Source organism: Filicampus tigris, chromosome 1 (genome assembly GCF_054856515.1).
Source record: "Filicampus tigris isolate MCC_2025a chromosome 1, RoL_Ftig_1.0, whole genome shotgun sequence".
Classification (NCBI taxonomy): domain Eukaryota; kingdom Metazoa; phylum Chordata; class Actinopteri; order Syngnathiformes; family Syngnathidae; genus Filicampus; species Filicampus tigris.
Window position 1 is genome coordinate 38,806,018 of NC_141217.1, and position 15,648 is coordinate 38,821,665.

Here is a 15,648-nt window from a genome sequence, read left to right on the forward strand (position 1 = left end):
AAATTGTCCTCAACTACAACTTTTTATTTTAGGAGGAATGGGCACAAAAAAAGTCTTGGCCAGCTCTGATTTAATTATTAAGGTGGGAAAGAACAAAACAACAGCACAAAAAATGTGGCGTCTCTTTGGAAATTTGATTGCTACAAGCAGCTCAATCAGCGTTTGTCATGATGAATCTACTGCAAAAAAGGGAGAGAAGATAATGGAGATTATTTAAATTTGAAAGTGGACACGATGATATATTTTAGGTATGTACACACGCGCAGACACACATGCATGGCACGCATGAATGCACACACACTACTAAATACCTCTACTACTACAAGTACTAAACAGCATGCAAATAATTTAAGTTTTTCAAATGTAAAATTGTTACACTGGTGACTATTTGTAAATTATTTTGCCACCAAAAGCTAGAAGAAAATGCTTAGAAGAAAATGAAAGTTCAGATCACTAAAGCCAAAATGATTATTATAAAAGTCTCCTTTGTCCATTCATTATATATTTTCTGAAAAATCTTGTGTTATGCTTTTTTTTTTCCCGGTCCAAAAGGTGATTTGGGTGAAATCATTGACTGCTGAATGCTAAAAACGACTCACAAAAGTGAGTATACCTCCGATAATTTTGTTAACTATTTTATCTTTTCATGGGACAACACAGAAGAAAAATAACACTTTGCGATAACTGAAAAGAAAACACAGCCATTCATGTATAAACAGCAACAAAGGTGAGTACATCTCTAAGTGAAAAGGTCCATTGGCCAATCATCCAAACTTTGTGTGGCCATTCTCATTCCAGACATTAATGGCTGAGTCTGAAGAGAAACTTTTTCAAGCTGAACATTTATTACTTTAAATAAGAAAAAAAAATATCGCACATAAAGTGTCAATTCTTTTTTGCTGTCCTATGAAAAGATCAATACAATGTTTACAAAGATGTGTGGGGGGGGGGGAAAGCACCCCCCCTGGATCCCCAAATTTTGCCAACTCCATCAAAAACGTTTAGAGATTGTCACCTGTGTTTTGGCAGGGCTGTGCAGATCAGCGACGACGGTGGCCGATGAGGCGGAGGGCACTTCCAGAGTGGGGGGCTTGGACACGGCATGATTGCTCTTCCTGTCCTCCGTGGCAACATCTGCGGCGCCGGGGCTCAAAGTCTTGCCGCCTCCCACGCACGTTTGCTGCCCTTGCGTTTCCGTAAAGGTGACCGACCTCTTCTGGTCTCCTTGCGCTGCTGAGGGCACACACGAGCGGTGGTCATGGTCAAAAGCCAGGCGGTAGAGGCGCGGCTCGAAACTCTTCAGCACCACTAAAGGAGGCGGGGGGAGGTAGGTGGGGGCTTTGGAAGGGGTGCAAGACAGACATGCAGAGCGCCCTACTGGGTGAGGTTGCAGAGTGAGGGGTGGAGAGGAAAGGTTAAGGGGTGCGTCTCACCTTCACAGTCCAATAAAGTTTCTTTATTTCGAAACAAAAGGCATGAGACAGAACAGAGTGAGAAATGTCAGTTTGGTGTCCGGGATACAACAAACATCGGAACAGACACGGGATGTGAAAGGGGGGGGGACGGGTGAGCTCACTAGGACACCTTTGTGTGCATCCGTTCAAATTTGGCCCACACGTAAACTTGACCACTACTTTGAGCTGATGAGTCGACTATTTACAGTGACAATGTGCGCTTCTGAAGACAGGTGCCGTTACCCAGTGGTTTATTTTTGGGTTGGATGCTCCTGCGAGTTGTGGAGAGACGAGCGCCGGAACGACCGCGGGGCTCATTCTTTGGAATGGACAACAGGGGGCGCCGCAGCTACAAGAAGAAAAAAGAAAAGAGCTTTCAGAGCAAAGTGTAAGTGCGGATCACATCGGATCTCCATCGGAATGGCAACTAGGGGCCGAACGATTCAGTATCGGCCGATTTGAGCCTTTTCCTAATTAGCCTTGATCGGCTGGAGTTTTGCCGATGAAACGCCGATATATTCTTCATTTCTCATGAAACAGGAAATGCTGTTAAATGACGGCCTTGCAGAGAATGATGTCAACATTGCAACGTTTGTCCACTGCACGGTGCTCTGAATGCATTCAATTCAAGACACAGCTTCCGTGAGATGATGATGCGCGGTGACCTTGCATGAACACCACCAACATTTACAACAACAATGGTGGATTGCTGGGTTACGCTTTTGTTGCCAGAGCTCCAGAGCATGTACTGTTTTTACGTCAAAATATTCTGTTGCCCTTCTATTAGTGATGGGAAAAATGAAGCTTCAAATTTGCTTCACGAACCAGTTGTTGTATTTTTTTTTTTTTAATAATTGGCCGATTCTTTGGTTACTGGAATCTTTTTCTGCCAAATATTGGACTCAGACACAAAAAAAAAATCAAATCAGTCTGTGGCCCTAATGTTAACTACATTAAACCTTACAAAAAGAGTATTAATAAAACAAAAAGTACTTGAGAATTGGAGTTCAAAACTACAAAATATATCATAAAAGAAAATGTGAGATATATGTTTTGCATCCGACCCCTAAGTTAGTTCATAAAAGAAAGGCAAATGCTCTCTCAGACAGAATGAAAGCATTCTTTTGCTACTGTGGCCATTTTTGCTCTAAGATGAAAATGAGGCACAGCCGGCAAGGTTTGAAAACCTTTTACCTGTCTCAGGCCTCTCTTCCTCCCCAACGGAGGCTGGATGAGTAGATTTTGCTGCCCGGGCTCGCTCTGAACACTGGCAACCCTGGTAACAAAGGCAAATACACAGAACATAAAACACGTGCGTGTGACCGAAAGGCAAGAAGAGCAGAAACAAAAAACAACGACAGCTCCGGGCCGCCTTTGCACCAAACTCTCGGACCACAACTGCTATTCTACTCACTCGGTACACGACACACATCGTTTGCTATGAATCAAACACAACAGGGGATGGAGGGGGGGGGCTGAAGTAGCAACCGACTATGCACTTTACCTGGCACATAAGGTAGTTTGAATGGAATTTCTCATCGAAAGGAAAAAGGCCAACATGTGTTGCGGTTGCTACCACAGTGCACCCCCGTGCCCCGACAGATTGGTATCCACAGTTGGACGCCCAATTTGATCAGCGGGAAGCCTGATAGACATGTAAACAATGTGACACACCATGGCACCGATGATGGCTTGAAAGACCCACGGCTAACAGAAAAAAAGGAACAGAGCACCTAGACCACAGGACTCTCAAAGTTATGCTTGTATTTGGCGAGGCAGGGGAAGCCTGGTTAGGATAGCGCGGCTGATGAGCTGAGAAGATGAGGGTCAGTGCGGAGCTCGGGGGAAGAGAGGTTTGGGGGCGGGGGGATACACAGACAAACTCACACGTTACCCACAGAGAGAGAGAGAGAGAGAGAGAGAGTGAGAGAGAAACAGGTAAGTGGGAGGGAGGAGTGTGACGGGCCGAGGTGACTTGATTGGATGTGGATGAGTGATCGAACGGAGAGGCAGCCAATAGAGGAGGGCCCTCTGGAGGCCAAGCCCCTCCCACTGCTGGACAGATGCACCGGACACACATAGAAAGAGGGTGCAGGGGGGGGCACTGTACCTAGAGAGGTTACCCTCCTGCAGAAGGCCCTGGGACTCATCTAGCACATTGGGTTCACTGTAAAAAGGGCGGGAGGCGGAGGGGGAGGGGGAAAAGTGGGAGTTTACGCTGTTAAGTCCACATCCATCAGCAGCCACATCACCTCCTGGCGGCTAGGGAGAGCTGCAGCTTTTTAAACATTCCTACCAACAGCTGCCGAGTCAAAAAAAAACAACAACAAGATTGTGATACACACCAAAAGCAATGGCAAATTTTCAGGAATCCGTACTTTGACTGGAGTCGTTATTTTTCCTCATGACTTTTTACTTTAATCTCTCCATTTAAAAACTGATACCTGTCCTTTGTGCTCCTTGATCAAAAAGTTACTTTTTTCACCCTCCGAGGATGACAACATAATATAAATAAAGACGTCAATGGAGGTGAGGTCTATATTGACATCTTGGGGGTCTTAAAAGGCCACAGAAGCAAGGACAACAGCGACATGGAGGAATGCCAAACAGGGATGCAGTAATTACGACTGCATCGGGTGCGCAAATCAAGACATTCCCCACCTAAGTCCTCATTGAAGAAAATTGCTTGATGTTGTTGCCTAAAAGAATGATTTATGGCAAATGTGCTGAAATGTGTCAGACTAAATGCTTCTGGTGTTCCATAATTCTTTGTCTCGTTAAAAGAAAACTAGTAAGATGTATTCTTTCAGGTATCAATTGCAAGTTAATCATTTTTGTTGCTAAATTGATAACATTAGTATGGGGACATGTTTTGATGGCATAAAAGTAGGGCTCACTTGAGCGACCGCTTAGAAAACATTTTTTCTTCACTGTGCATTGTGTTATTCAAACCTGGCACCAATCACGGCTCACCTGTTTTCTGAAGCTGTGATGTAATTTTCAGTCGACAGAAGTGACAAAATGGCCGCCCCCAGAGATGGACATAAACGGGTGGATTTTACTACTTACTACTCATATCCCATGAACGCAATGTTGATAAGAATGCCGTGAATAGGCTGGTGCAGGTGCACTGAACATATTCTTGTCAAATATTTTTGGGGTTGACTTCCCCCTTTAACTACAGGACAGGGGGTGAATCAGTGTTCCTAATTTTTCCGTTTGAAAAAAAAATTATTCCTTTGGCCACCCGTGACTGACTTGGCCTCTCCACAGATAACACATACTGTATTGTTACCTGTGGCTGGGCAGCATGGCGCTGCGGGGGGCTTCCGGTTGCAAAGTGGCCGAGCCGGTGGCATGGCTGGAGAATCGGCGTTCGGAGATAAGTCTGGGCAAGAAGGCCTCGTGATCGCTCACGACACTGGGGATACTGATGGAGTCGTCTGGAGGGGGGGAAAGAGCAGCAGAGGTCGTGAGACGTACGGCACTCGCAAGCGAGATAACCATGCAAAAGTGGAAAATGTCGCCGACTCTCTTCATCGTCCTCATCAGTGCGGCTGAGCGTGTCCTGGGAAGGCTGGCGGGATGGCTGGCTGTCCTGCTCCCAAACAGTGCCAGTGCCCGTATTGGAGCGCGACATTGTGGCCAAACTGAGGCGGTAGGCCGACGTGGAGGTGCCCACGGTGCTGATAGACGTCTTGCCCTGGTACGCTACAGCCACACGGCGAGCTTCAGAACATGCTGGGAGGATATGGATAAAAGCGTTGCAGCGAGAGATTCTGACCGGAGCCGCTGTGGACAGCCTCCTTCAGGATCTTGAGTTCATTGTTGAATTCGGCAAACAGCGAGCTCTTGCACAGAGGCCGCGGGATGAAGCGCCGCTCCAGCTGGTCCGCGATGTGGTGACGAGCCGCGATCTCTTCCTGGGAGTCGGCCGGCTGCGTCAAAAGCTGGACAGCGGACAAAGACATTGATGAATGACGGCGAGCACGTGAGCACGTTGAAAGGAACGAAGCAAGTCTACCTTGCACTGTATGAAGGGCCTCAATAGGACAAAGATGGGGATGCGGGCTCGCACGATGAAGTCAATGAAGTCCCAGAAGGCGAGGCCACCCACCTTCCTGAGAGCCATTTCTTTCACCTGCAGACTCAGACGATACCACTGGTTCCCCAGGGAGCGCTCGAAGCACACCAACACCACCTTCAGAGCTGCGCATGCAAGAAAGCGGAGTGACGATGACAGGAAGGACAGCAAACGACACACTACGCCAGCGCTTGTAAATACATTCTGTCAGACACACTGACAAATCGGTAGCATAATAGCACAAGTGCCCAAGACGTCAATAATAAGTAAGCCAAAAAGGCAATAGCAAGTATCGACCCGTTGATGAAGTATCAATACTTTCGATACCTTATGTTATGTTTTGCACGTTCCATAACGCACTTTTGAAACATTTGAGATCCTTAAAGTTGAGCTTTGTGAATGGAGTTTTATTCATTGCACGACTGTGTATCAGGGACTGTTACTGGAATGCACTTTTCAACTGTGACACTTGAATTCATGTCAAATGGCACTTAAGTTAAAACTTAAGGAAACACACGGCTCTGTTTTTTTTTTATACGTATTTTTATCATATTTAAGTATCGCAATACGTATCGGATCGCAACCCAAGTCTCGGGATCCGTGTCGGATCGAGACAAAAGCGCATCGTCCCAGCCTCTTTGTAAATGCTCATCCATGATCATGGCAATGTTTAACGGTTGAGTCAAGACAACTGGACACTTTTTGGATTTTTGTTTTCCCAAAAGTTTAAATAATAATATGGGGGACTAGCGCACCAATAAAATATAATAAAGTAATTACTCCTTCCTACCTTAGCTTTGGGCTAATGAAAATCTTGGATATTATTTCCACATATTGTCACATCAATCTAATATCCCCGCATGACTAAAGTTATTTTTTTCCAAAACAAAAAGAAGGGAAAAGAAAGTCCAAAATAAATGTGTCCGCCCCAAGAATTGACGGCATCATATTATGAGAATAAAGCTGTACTTTTTAAACTCTCCAGTGAACATTTTTCCCCTCCCTAAACTTCAACCTCGGCATCACGTTACAACATATTTTTTGAATGGCCTTTTGTCTCTAAAAATATGAATTTGTCATCAGAACTTTTTTTTTTTTTTTTTTAACTCCTAAGGTTTTTTAGGCCAGTTGTGTTTCATTGCCATTAGGATTATTGGAGGCCTCCCAAAAAAAATTTCCCGCTGTCTTGAGAAGCCCTGCACTCCACCATCATCTCGTACCCAAATACGCCGCCTGGCTGGTGGACTCAGCCAAACCCTCTCTGCGCAGGTCCTTCCCCGTGTCGCCGGGGGTGGAGCAGTGAGCAGGCGAAGCGTCCAGCATGAAGTTCTTGGTGCGGGATGTGGAGATAATGCGTGGCGGCAGCAGAATGTTGATGACCGTCTGCAGCAGCAGGAATATCTCCGGTTGCTCAAGGTGGGGGCTGTCTGCGAGGAACACAGTGACACACTGCGAGTAAAGATTCATCATTTTTGTGGTTCTATTCATAAGTGAAGAGTAAAAAAAAAAAACAACCAAGGGCACATGTGCAAGCGTATACCTTTGCTTCCAGACCCAACAGTGAGCACAAAGGGGATTAGCAAGTTTAGCAGCATCCCTTCTCGCCTCTCCTGATTGGTGAAAGGTGAGATCACGTGGCTGAGGGGGAAGTCTTCCTTCAAGGCCTGTGCGAAATAAATATATTGACAACCACAAGAAAAAAAAAAAAAGCCTGCTTTGATGCCTCTAGTTTGAAGCTGCATGAGTCCGAGAGATACACTCTTACAAACATCAGCAAATGAAGAGAGTAAAGCTATTAATTTGATTTGTAAGTTTCAATGAAAACTTGCAGCTCAGAATCCCAATCGCGTTTGCGAGCAGTGAGCAGTGATACATCTTTGTCGAAGCATCGCCACTATCATCAATTGATCATTCCGGACTCTTAGACAATAACTCCGGGAACTGAGTGCAAACGTGTTTCCCGTGTGGTATGAAGAATCCAACCTGGATTTGTAAGGCGACCAACCGCACCACCGCTGTACTGAAAGGGAGCGGCGGGGAGAGGTAAGGGCTGAGGTGGAGCAGAGGTAAGCCGTCTGCAACGCTGGATGGGCCCACCACGCCCATCACCTGGACACGACAAAACAAACGCTTAAAAGGCAGACCAGTCAAATCGTAGCATTATACATGTCATTCATGTCCCTTGTCCCGAATTGATCAGTGTTTGTATATAAAAGGCACAAAAGCGGAAGTCACGGATATTCGGAAATGAAAAATATAGCTGTCAAAAAAAAAAAAAAAAAAAAAAAATCACTTGAAGATCCAGGAATTATTTTCAGTCCATTTTCTACATGAGCATAATAATTCTCAAAACCTAAATTGACTCCAGAACTGTACAAAATAAAGTGGGAACTATTTTGAAAGTATAAAAAAGAAAGTGCCGTGTAAATGTGCAAACATTAAAAGTTAAACATACATATAAGGTGGGCAAACTTAGCCTTTACACATTCACGGCTTCAAAGGGAGTTGGAAATGATCAACTCTTGACGCAACAGATAACTGCAGGGACGCAACATATTTTTTTCACCTTCAAATTCAGCCTACGAGCCAGGTCTTTCTCCCTAGCGTGCCCGTTTCTTGGAAGCAAACAACAACCGGGACAAGAGCCACCTTGTGCTTTTCCTACCAGGTTGACGCAGACGTTGATGAGCGAACGAAGGTGAGGCAGGAAAGAGATGATCGGCTGCCGCTGCAGAGTCAGACAGATGCCCTCAATCAGGTTGCTGGCTGCTTCCCACTCCACTTGTCTCCTGGAAACCACAGAAACAAGCAGCATAGGCCGCCACAATCCCCACCCACCACCACCACCACACACACACACACACACACACACACGCAGTCAGGCCACACGAATGCTGAAAGATGCTCACAGTTTCCAAAACTGCCTTCCATAATCAATCCAATTCACATTGGCGGCCAAGACTGAAAAGCGCACAAGTGTAGCATACAGTGCAGCAACAGGCCCCGATGTGATGCACACAACATCTGGGTCGAGTCTCAGTCATGGAACTGTTCTTTTATCCATGTGGCGTTTGGCAGCTCAGCATGTTCCTGTTCTATGTTTCAGCTTGGGCAGCTCACAGAATTTCATTACTGGACCGAAACATGAGCAGTATTTTTTGCTGGAAGTGGCCACAAATTGCCTGTCAGCACACCTGCGGGAAACGCAGATCCTCGTCACATTACCTGCCGTAACTGAAGATTTCACTTAGTGACATCAAAACATGGCTCTGTTGCCATGGCTACTTTGACTGCAATTGAAGTTAATCTGAATGTGAAAGTGAAAACTGTTGAATAGAGGTAAAAAAAATACTAATTACCATCTTAGAGCTATGATGGGACATTGAGTATAAACCAAGCAGAAATAAGATGCATAATCTAATGAGGTCCAATACAAAGAGCCTATATTTATTATCATGGCTTAAGCAACACTTATTACTGAAAACAGTTGTAAATATTTGACCTCCTCATGGAGGTAGTCAATGATAAATAAAATGTATGTAGCTTTTAGCGATGGCGCGGGCAGTTATTTTTGCTGCTGCTTATGCACCCTGATTTATTCAGTGCAATTTTGCAAATCACAAACGGTATTCTAGTCTAAACGCTTGTGTTTTGTTTTTTGGCTACTGTGTCGTAAAATCTGATTAGTTTCATGGCAGAAGACTTGACCCGGCTGGCTACCCACACGTGGCTGCACAAAAACACAATCACAGCAACGCATACGGGCGGAGGCAGTGCGACAGGGCGGTGCCAAGAAGCCGCAAATCTACTGTACACACCACGGCACTGGCACAGCACGATACACTCACGTGGAGACAGAGAAAGTCAAAGTGGGATTGAACAGACCTGGTGCATAATGCCTGTGGGCGAGCGCACCTGAGCGTGGGCATTTTGTGGATCTTGTTGAACATGCGGTCCAGCCTCTTGAGGATGAGAATGAGAGCGGGGCGCACGGCTTCGGAGGACCAGTCGGTGATGGGCAGCATCTCCATGATGTAGCGGCGCAGGCCTCGGCTCTCCATGGTCAGGGTGTCGTATGGCGCTAGCTTGAGTAGGGCGTGCGCGATCTCGGCCAGCCTGGGGAGGATGCGCAAGTCAAGTCAATTTGCTCTATATAACTCACAAGACAAGCTATTTTGTACTACCCCCTGGTGGCCAAGTTTTGCAAAACAAAAGGGCCAGCACATTGCCCATCGAACTGGGGCAAAACATGTGGCAAAAACACAAGCTTCCATTTTTTACGTCCTTTTTAATGATGTCATCACTGAATGTTTTTCTATAGAGTGCTATTTCTCCTGATTAGAAACGCATTACAAACATTTGCTTTTTGAGGTTGGAACGTGTGAATAGCGTTTGGATTTCATTTTAATGGGGAAAGTTGACATCACAGCACACGAGCACACTCCGTCCGTCTGACTAAAGTCAGATGTCCATTTCTCCCGATAATGTGGGTGATGGAGCTCAGATGGAGCCGGGGTCCTCGTCACCTCATATGGGACTTGATGTCAAGCAGCTCCAGCGCCGTCACCCGCGGCTCACCGGCGACATTCTGCAGGATCTTCAGACGCGGCCCGCAGTGCTTGTAGAATTCTGTGCAGATGTTGAGCAGGGACTCTCGAGGTCTGCGGAACTCCTCCCTTGCGATGCGCTCGTCCAGCTCCTCCCTCGGCATGCCCTGGCCTTCCTCCAGCAGGTGGAGGTTGTCCCTGAGAGACACATATCAAAGTACATAAGACCTTATTTAAAGTTACAGCGGTCTTAACCAGTCAAGGTAGAACTATAATTAAGAAAAACCAAAAAAAACAAAAGCAGCATCTGACCTGGTGTTGACTCCCCCAGACATGGTATGGTTGGCAGCGGTCCCTCCTTTATGGCCTTGATCACAGCGGGACATCTGAGGCGCAGTCATGGGCCTGTGAACGCATGTACTGTTAGGCAGACATGCGAGTGAGTCACAAGTGTTAAACCTTCAACTTTCAAGCAAGTCCCAAGTCACAGAGACAAAAAAAATCACACCAGCCAAGTGAAATCCTCACTAAATGTCAAGCCAGTCCACTCAAGACAATACTTAGGTTCAGAGCCTGGCATTTTACAAAAAAATTTGCGAAACCTCGCCACGGCCGGACTGAATGCTTCTTCTTTGAGCACCTTTAAGGACCTTATTGGACCTTTATGTACCTTTAAGGACCTCGCAGCATTTAAAGAGATCTTCTGAGCTTACCACTTCATAATGTGAGTTTCATTTCATGAGCTGGTGTCTGCACTCTGCATCATCATGGCATAGCATTGGGTTGCCAGGTTAGGTCGGGTGCCCAGTTGAGCACCATCTTGAAGACGCACATTTTCCCACATAAACAGGCAAGACTCATCATATAATGGAGCTCAAGTCTAAGTCCAACATTATGAATCAAAGTCAAGTCTTTTACACGGTGCAGCCGAGCAATCCTAAAATTGGCGACTCGCTCGAGTCCAACGTCATGTGACTCTACCGCAACCTCATGCAAAGGGTCAAATAATGAGTAAGTGTGACATAAGTGTGCCACCTTGTAAGGGCCTCTGAGCTGTAGAGCAGCGCCTGCAGGGACGTGGCCAGAGCGGCAATAGCCGCGATCTCATCCCTGGCAGCCGATGCCGACTCCATGGTCATTGTGTTGCTCTTCAGTTTCTGGAGGTAACACGGAACCAGCGCCTCCAGCACCATCAACATTTGGAGACTGGCCAAAGGTTACGCATTGACGTCAGACAGCAACTGAGATGAACGACTGTAATGTTCAACGGGGCAGAATTCGGTACCTTCTGAACGATTCCGGTGCATAGGCTACCACGGTGACGCACAGCTTGATGGCTTCACTAATGGAAAAGGCCAAGTCCTCATTGCCATAGCAGAAATCTGCAACAACATACACACTGGATTATATTATTAGCCGTAGTTCAATTTGCACTGTGCTCAAATGGCACTAAATAAGCACATTCATTACTTTAATGTCGATTCTAAAAAAAAAAAGATTCATGTTCATAGTCTCCTTATGCATCCATGCAATAGTGTCAGAGTTTACCCAGAGAGCGCAATGGTTTCTCAGCCTTGACCAGCTCCAATGCATCCAGGGCATCCTGAGTCTCGCCTTCCAGAGAGACCAAAAGGTCGAACAGACACTGAGCTGACACTCCCTTGGAAAGGCCACTACTGGTGCTAGTCTGGAGTCAGGAACGGTTTTGTAAGCGATACAGCAAGCGTAGGGAAACAGCTGCGGTCAGAATCCAGCGTCTTACTGTGAATTCGAGCAGCGGCGCCACACTGGCAAACAACTGAAGGATGAAGGGCTTGCGGTGGAGGATGTAGAATTGACGGCAGCAGAACTCGATTCCCTGCCTCAGTAGAGGGTTGCCCTCATAGTCTGCATAAACCTGCCCGATAACACATTTCAAGTCATTTCAAACCACAATTTTGCGAAGATCACTGAGGGCAAGCCCTCGCTTTCAATGACGTCAAGTGGACAAAGTGGACAAAAATGGAATCAAGACAGAGCAAACATTATTAAAGACAGTTACATTCAAAAACAAAATAGTTCTTGGTCATATTGAAATTGTACACGGGTAACAGTCGTGTTCAGCTTGAATGATTGTTGTAGAATATTTCGTTCTAACAAATTCAGTCCAAGTGTGGACTGTGGAGCACACAGTCACTTGACCGTCCGTGTTGAGCGGTTACGAGACATTAGGTTGCTAAAGAGCCGATGACGGTGGCATGTTGCCTTTCAAGAATTTGTACATCAAGATGAACCTGCACATTTCTCGTCGTGCACATAAAGGCGCCAAGTGCACTGATGCGTTGAGTAACAATCACCAGTACTGACAAACAGGCCAGTTTTAAATGCAATTTTTGATATTTCTATTCTGTGCCTCTGTCAGTACTGTTCTTCGATTTCAGTTCGAGGGGCTGGTCCAAAAGTCTTCACACTGTAGCATACCTGTAGCATGGTTGGCAGGATCCACTGATAGCCGCTCAGCGAGAACAGGTGATTGAAGTGCACCGCGGTGTTGATGGCGGTCGCCGTGTGCTGCCTGAGGAGGGCGCTGTCCTCTGGGTGAAGCAGCAACGCCCCATTGAAAACGTTGAGGAACAGCATCATCTCATCTCCCCACGGATACTCGCTGGGCATTCCCAGAAACATCTCCTCAAGGAGCTTGATCCAAAGCACCTTGTGAAGGGTGTCCAACCCGAAGAGCTCCTTACCTGGAGGACAAAGAGGCAGATCTTAAAAACTCCCTGCTGTTGGTGGTTCGCGATTCAAAAATTCCCGATTTTCTACTTTTCCCCCGTAGAGCGTCACCTAAGCTATTCAAAAAATGTATTCACCAAAACTCTGGCTAAATAGGAAAGTAGTAATCGGTGTCAAGAAATATGTTGAAGTGATTCATTTTTTTTACACTTAGATCTTGTTTGTCAGGAGGAGCTATATTGGCCTGGGTTGTTAGCAGAAGTTATGGAGAGTCTTTGCCGCATTTACGAAGTTTCAAATATAAAAAATCATCAATTTTACTCGCTCACATCTAAAGCTTCCTCCTCCCTCTGTCCTGACGCAGTTCCGCTGTCGCGTTTTTTTTTTTTTTTTTCCAGTGCTTTGCCAAAAGAAAAACATCATTACAGCTCGTTGTGGCCTCTTTTTTCGCTCTTGGGCGAGAAGATGAGAAGAAACTGACATGCCACCTTCGATTAGATTGAAAACTGTGAGAACAAAACATGAAAGGTCCCATATCTTGCTCAGTTAAGTGTAAGTTCATCCTCCTATCTTTATTGACACTTCCTCTTCTCTCTCACTAAATTAAATTGAGTAAGCCCATGTCTTGTCTCGCATGTCTTGGAGGAGCTGTATGCAAATTGCTCAACTGAACTTTAGTCAATCAGGACGCAGAATACAATGCGGGGTTTGTACGCTGTAAAAAAAAAAAAAAAACAGCATTCAAAATAAGGAGTGTAAAAAAAATTTGCAATGCAACAAGTCAGCGAAAGGCGAACCGCGATGTTGCGGCAGCAGTTAGACATACCCTGTGGCTCATTAAAGAGAGAGAACTCGGCATCGATGGCTGTTCTCGGGAAGGACGGCAGGCGGAGCAGGTCCTCTTGGAGCAGCGAGACATGCGACTGCTTGTGCACAGCCGGCATGTGTTGAGTGAGGGAGATGAGGAAGAGCACACGGCCGACCTCCTCCAGTTTGCGGGAAAACACCTAAAACAAAGTCGATGGAGATGGAAAAGAGGACGAGGAAGCCGGCGGAAACACGCTTCACGAAGACGTCGATTCATGGAAGGCCCACTGAACCTGTTTCTGGATCAGCTCCTGTCCTTTCTCAGGCAGCATGTGGACCAGGTTGAGCTGCGGAGAGACTGACCTCCGAAAGGGGTAGATGTCTCTTACATACGTCTGGAAGAGGTCAACATGATATATGAGCGCACTGACCTTTATTGCAACTCAAAATGGTTTGCTTGCAAATCAGTCGTGACGGGGTGCTTCTGTGGCACCTTGGAATAATGGATGAGGTTCCACCGTTTGTCCATAAGGAAGTAATGAGCCGATCTGGCCTCTGGAATGTTGAAAAACTCCAAGCATTCCTAGTGGGGAAGAGGAGGATGAATGTCTTTCATAAAGTGCTGATTATGTGGCAGCGCGGGTTGGAGTTCGTACCTTAAGCAAAGCTTCAAACTGTGTATCTTCATGGACTGGCAGCTGTGTTGGGATGTCACACTCGTTCTGTCCATGCACCACCAGGGTCTTGGTTCCTGCACCAGTAATATGAGGAGGTCATCTCTCAAAGCCAGATCCACGGCCTTGAGCAGCGGTTTTCCCCCCAAAAAATCTCAAAGTGCGGAACAAACATCGGAATACAGAAGAGTGAGCAGGCCTCACCCGGCATCGACGCCGTGACCAACAGCTTGACTTCACACTGCTCTTTCTTCATGGTCTGCTTCAGGTCTTTGAAGAAGAGCCCTTCTACATAGCCCACCACCTCCCACAAGAAGGTGAGCGTCGCTGAGATAGCATCCATCCCCCACTCGCACGGGGTCCGCACAAAATACATGATCAGGCCCACCTGGGAGGAAACTCGAGACAAGTCAAAGATCAACGATAATGGTGTTGACACACTCACCAGGTAGTTGAAGAGGATGTGGGAAGTCTGCGCCGGAAGGTCTCCAATATTAAGTAGCAGCTTCCTCAACATGTACATCAACTCATCCTGGCGAAGGACAAGGTACGGTCATACATGGCAGAGGTGATTTGTCTGTGAGGCTGCTGACCTACCTGCCGGTTGCTCACGGTGAGTTTCTCGAGGAAATGGCGCAGAACGAGGGCGGGATCCTCAATCAGGCAATTCCACAAGATTTGCTGGGCCACTGCACTCACTGAGGACACACAAAAAAGACATATACGACTTGAAAATATTTTTGCATACTCGCTGTTTGGCATACGTCATAGATTTGTTTCAATATTTAAAAGATATTTTTTGTTTTTGTTTTTGTTATGTCTATGAGTCTGCGTCTCTGTGGAGAAGCATCACTTGAACTAAACTTTCCTGACACCAATTACAACTTTCCTATGCCAAGGCTTGAGCACCATCTTGTGGCATCTTAAGGCGTTACAGAAAGAGCACAAAGATAGGCCAATAGGGTTTTTAAGCAAATGGCTGAGAATAGGTTCCACTGCAAAAATGTGGATCCAGTAATAGCAAGCTGAGCAAGGCAGGGGTTGACCGCACCTGTACTACAGAGTGCAAGTGATGGAAAAGGAGGCTCACCGGCTACGCCGTCCTCTCGAACTTCGCCGTCCTCCATGAGGTGCACGATGGGGAGCACGGCAGCACAGATGCATGCCGGGAAGACCGCCTGTGGTGGCTGCAGCATGTGGTGTGTGGGGGTGTGTTCTGTCGTGTTCTCTTCATCTGGGAAAATACAATAAACAAAGCAGACTGACTTTGGTCGGTCACAGTTTGGATTCAGGCATGAACATTTGCAGTAAACCATTTAACGACGGCGAGAGGCATCGCGGGAGTGATGGCATATGTTTACATTTTCGTT

The 15,648-nt window shown here is 46.4% G+C and overlaps 1 protein-coding gene across 18 annotated transcripts in view; it reads right to left on the bottom strand.

Annotated features, from left to right (window-relative positions):
- Nucleotides 1-15,648, bottom strand: part of unc80 (unc-80 homolog (C. elegans)) — a 44,287-nt gene that overhangs the window by 1,537 nt on the left and 27,102 nt on the right. For 7 of the 18 annotated variants that reach the window (XM_086039644.1, XM_086039602.1, XM_086039637.1 and 4 more), the window contains 29 exons: nt 15,369-15,512; nt 14,876-14,976; nt 14,724-14,810; nt 14,483-14,666; nt 14,261-14,355; nt 14,098-14,187; nt 13,898-13,999; nt 13,624-13,804; nt 12,546-12,811; nt 11,848-11,982; nt 11,634-11,772; nt 11,371-11,467; nt 11,121-11,291; nt 10,398-10,490; nt 10,065-10,283; nt 9,424-9,654; nt 8,204-8,327; nt 7,522-7,647; nt 7,079-7,202; nt 6,759-6,965; nt 5,479-5,663; nt 5,239-5,404; nt 4,986-5,165; nt 4,750-4,897; nt 3,565-3,621; nt 2,649-2,730; nt 1,698-1,803; nt 1,434-1,454; nt 1,016-1,233 (listed from right to left, as the gene is read on the bottom strand). In XM_086039644.1, the coding sequence (XP_085895770.1) occupies nt 1,016-1,233; nt 1,434-1,454; nt 1,698-1,803; nt 2,649-2,730; nt 3,565-3,621; nt 4,750-4,897; nt 4,986-5,165; nt 5,239-5,404; nt 5,479-5,663; nt 6,759-6,965; nt 7,079-7,202; nt 7,522-7,647; nt 8,204-8,327; nt 9,424-9,654; nt 10,065-10,283; nt 10,398-10,490; nt 11,121-11,291; nt 11,371-11,467; nt 11,634-11,772; nt 11,848-11,982; nt 12,546-12,811; nt 13,624-13,804; nt 13,898-13,999; nt 14,098-14,187; nt 14,261-14,355; nt 14,483-14,666; nt 14,724-14,810; nt 14,876-14,976; nt 15,369-15,512 (4,079 nt within the window). Of the gene's footprint in view, nt 1-1,015; nt 1,234-1,433; nt 1,455-1,697; nt 1,804-2,648; nt 2,731-3,564; nt 3,622-3,650; nt 3,757-4,749; nt 4,898-4,985; nt 5,166-5,238; nt 5,405-5,478; nt 5,664-6,758; nt 6,966-7,078; nt 7,203-7,521; nt 7,648-8,203; nt 8,328-9,423; nt 9,655-10,064; nt 10,284-10,397; nt 10,491-11,120; nt 11,292-11,370; nt 11,468-11,633; nt 11,773-11,847; nt 11,983-12,545; nt 12,812-13,623; nt 13,805-13,897; nt 14,000-14,097; nt 14,188-14,260; nt 14,356-14,482; nt 14,667-14,723; nt 14,811-14,875; nt 14,977-15,368; nt 15,513-15,648 lie in introns of those variants that run through there. The other 11 variants (XM_086039664.1, XM_086039673.1, XM_086039577.1 and 8 more) reach the window with 7 other exon arrangements.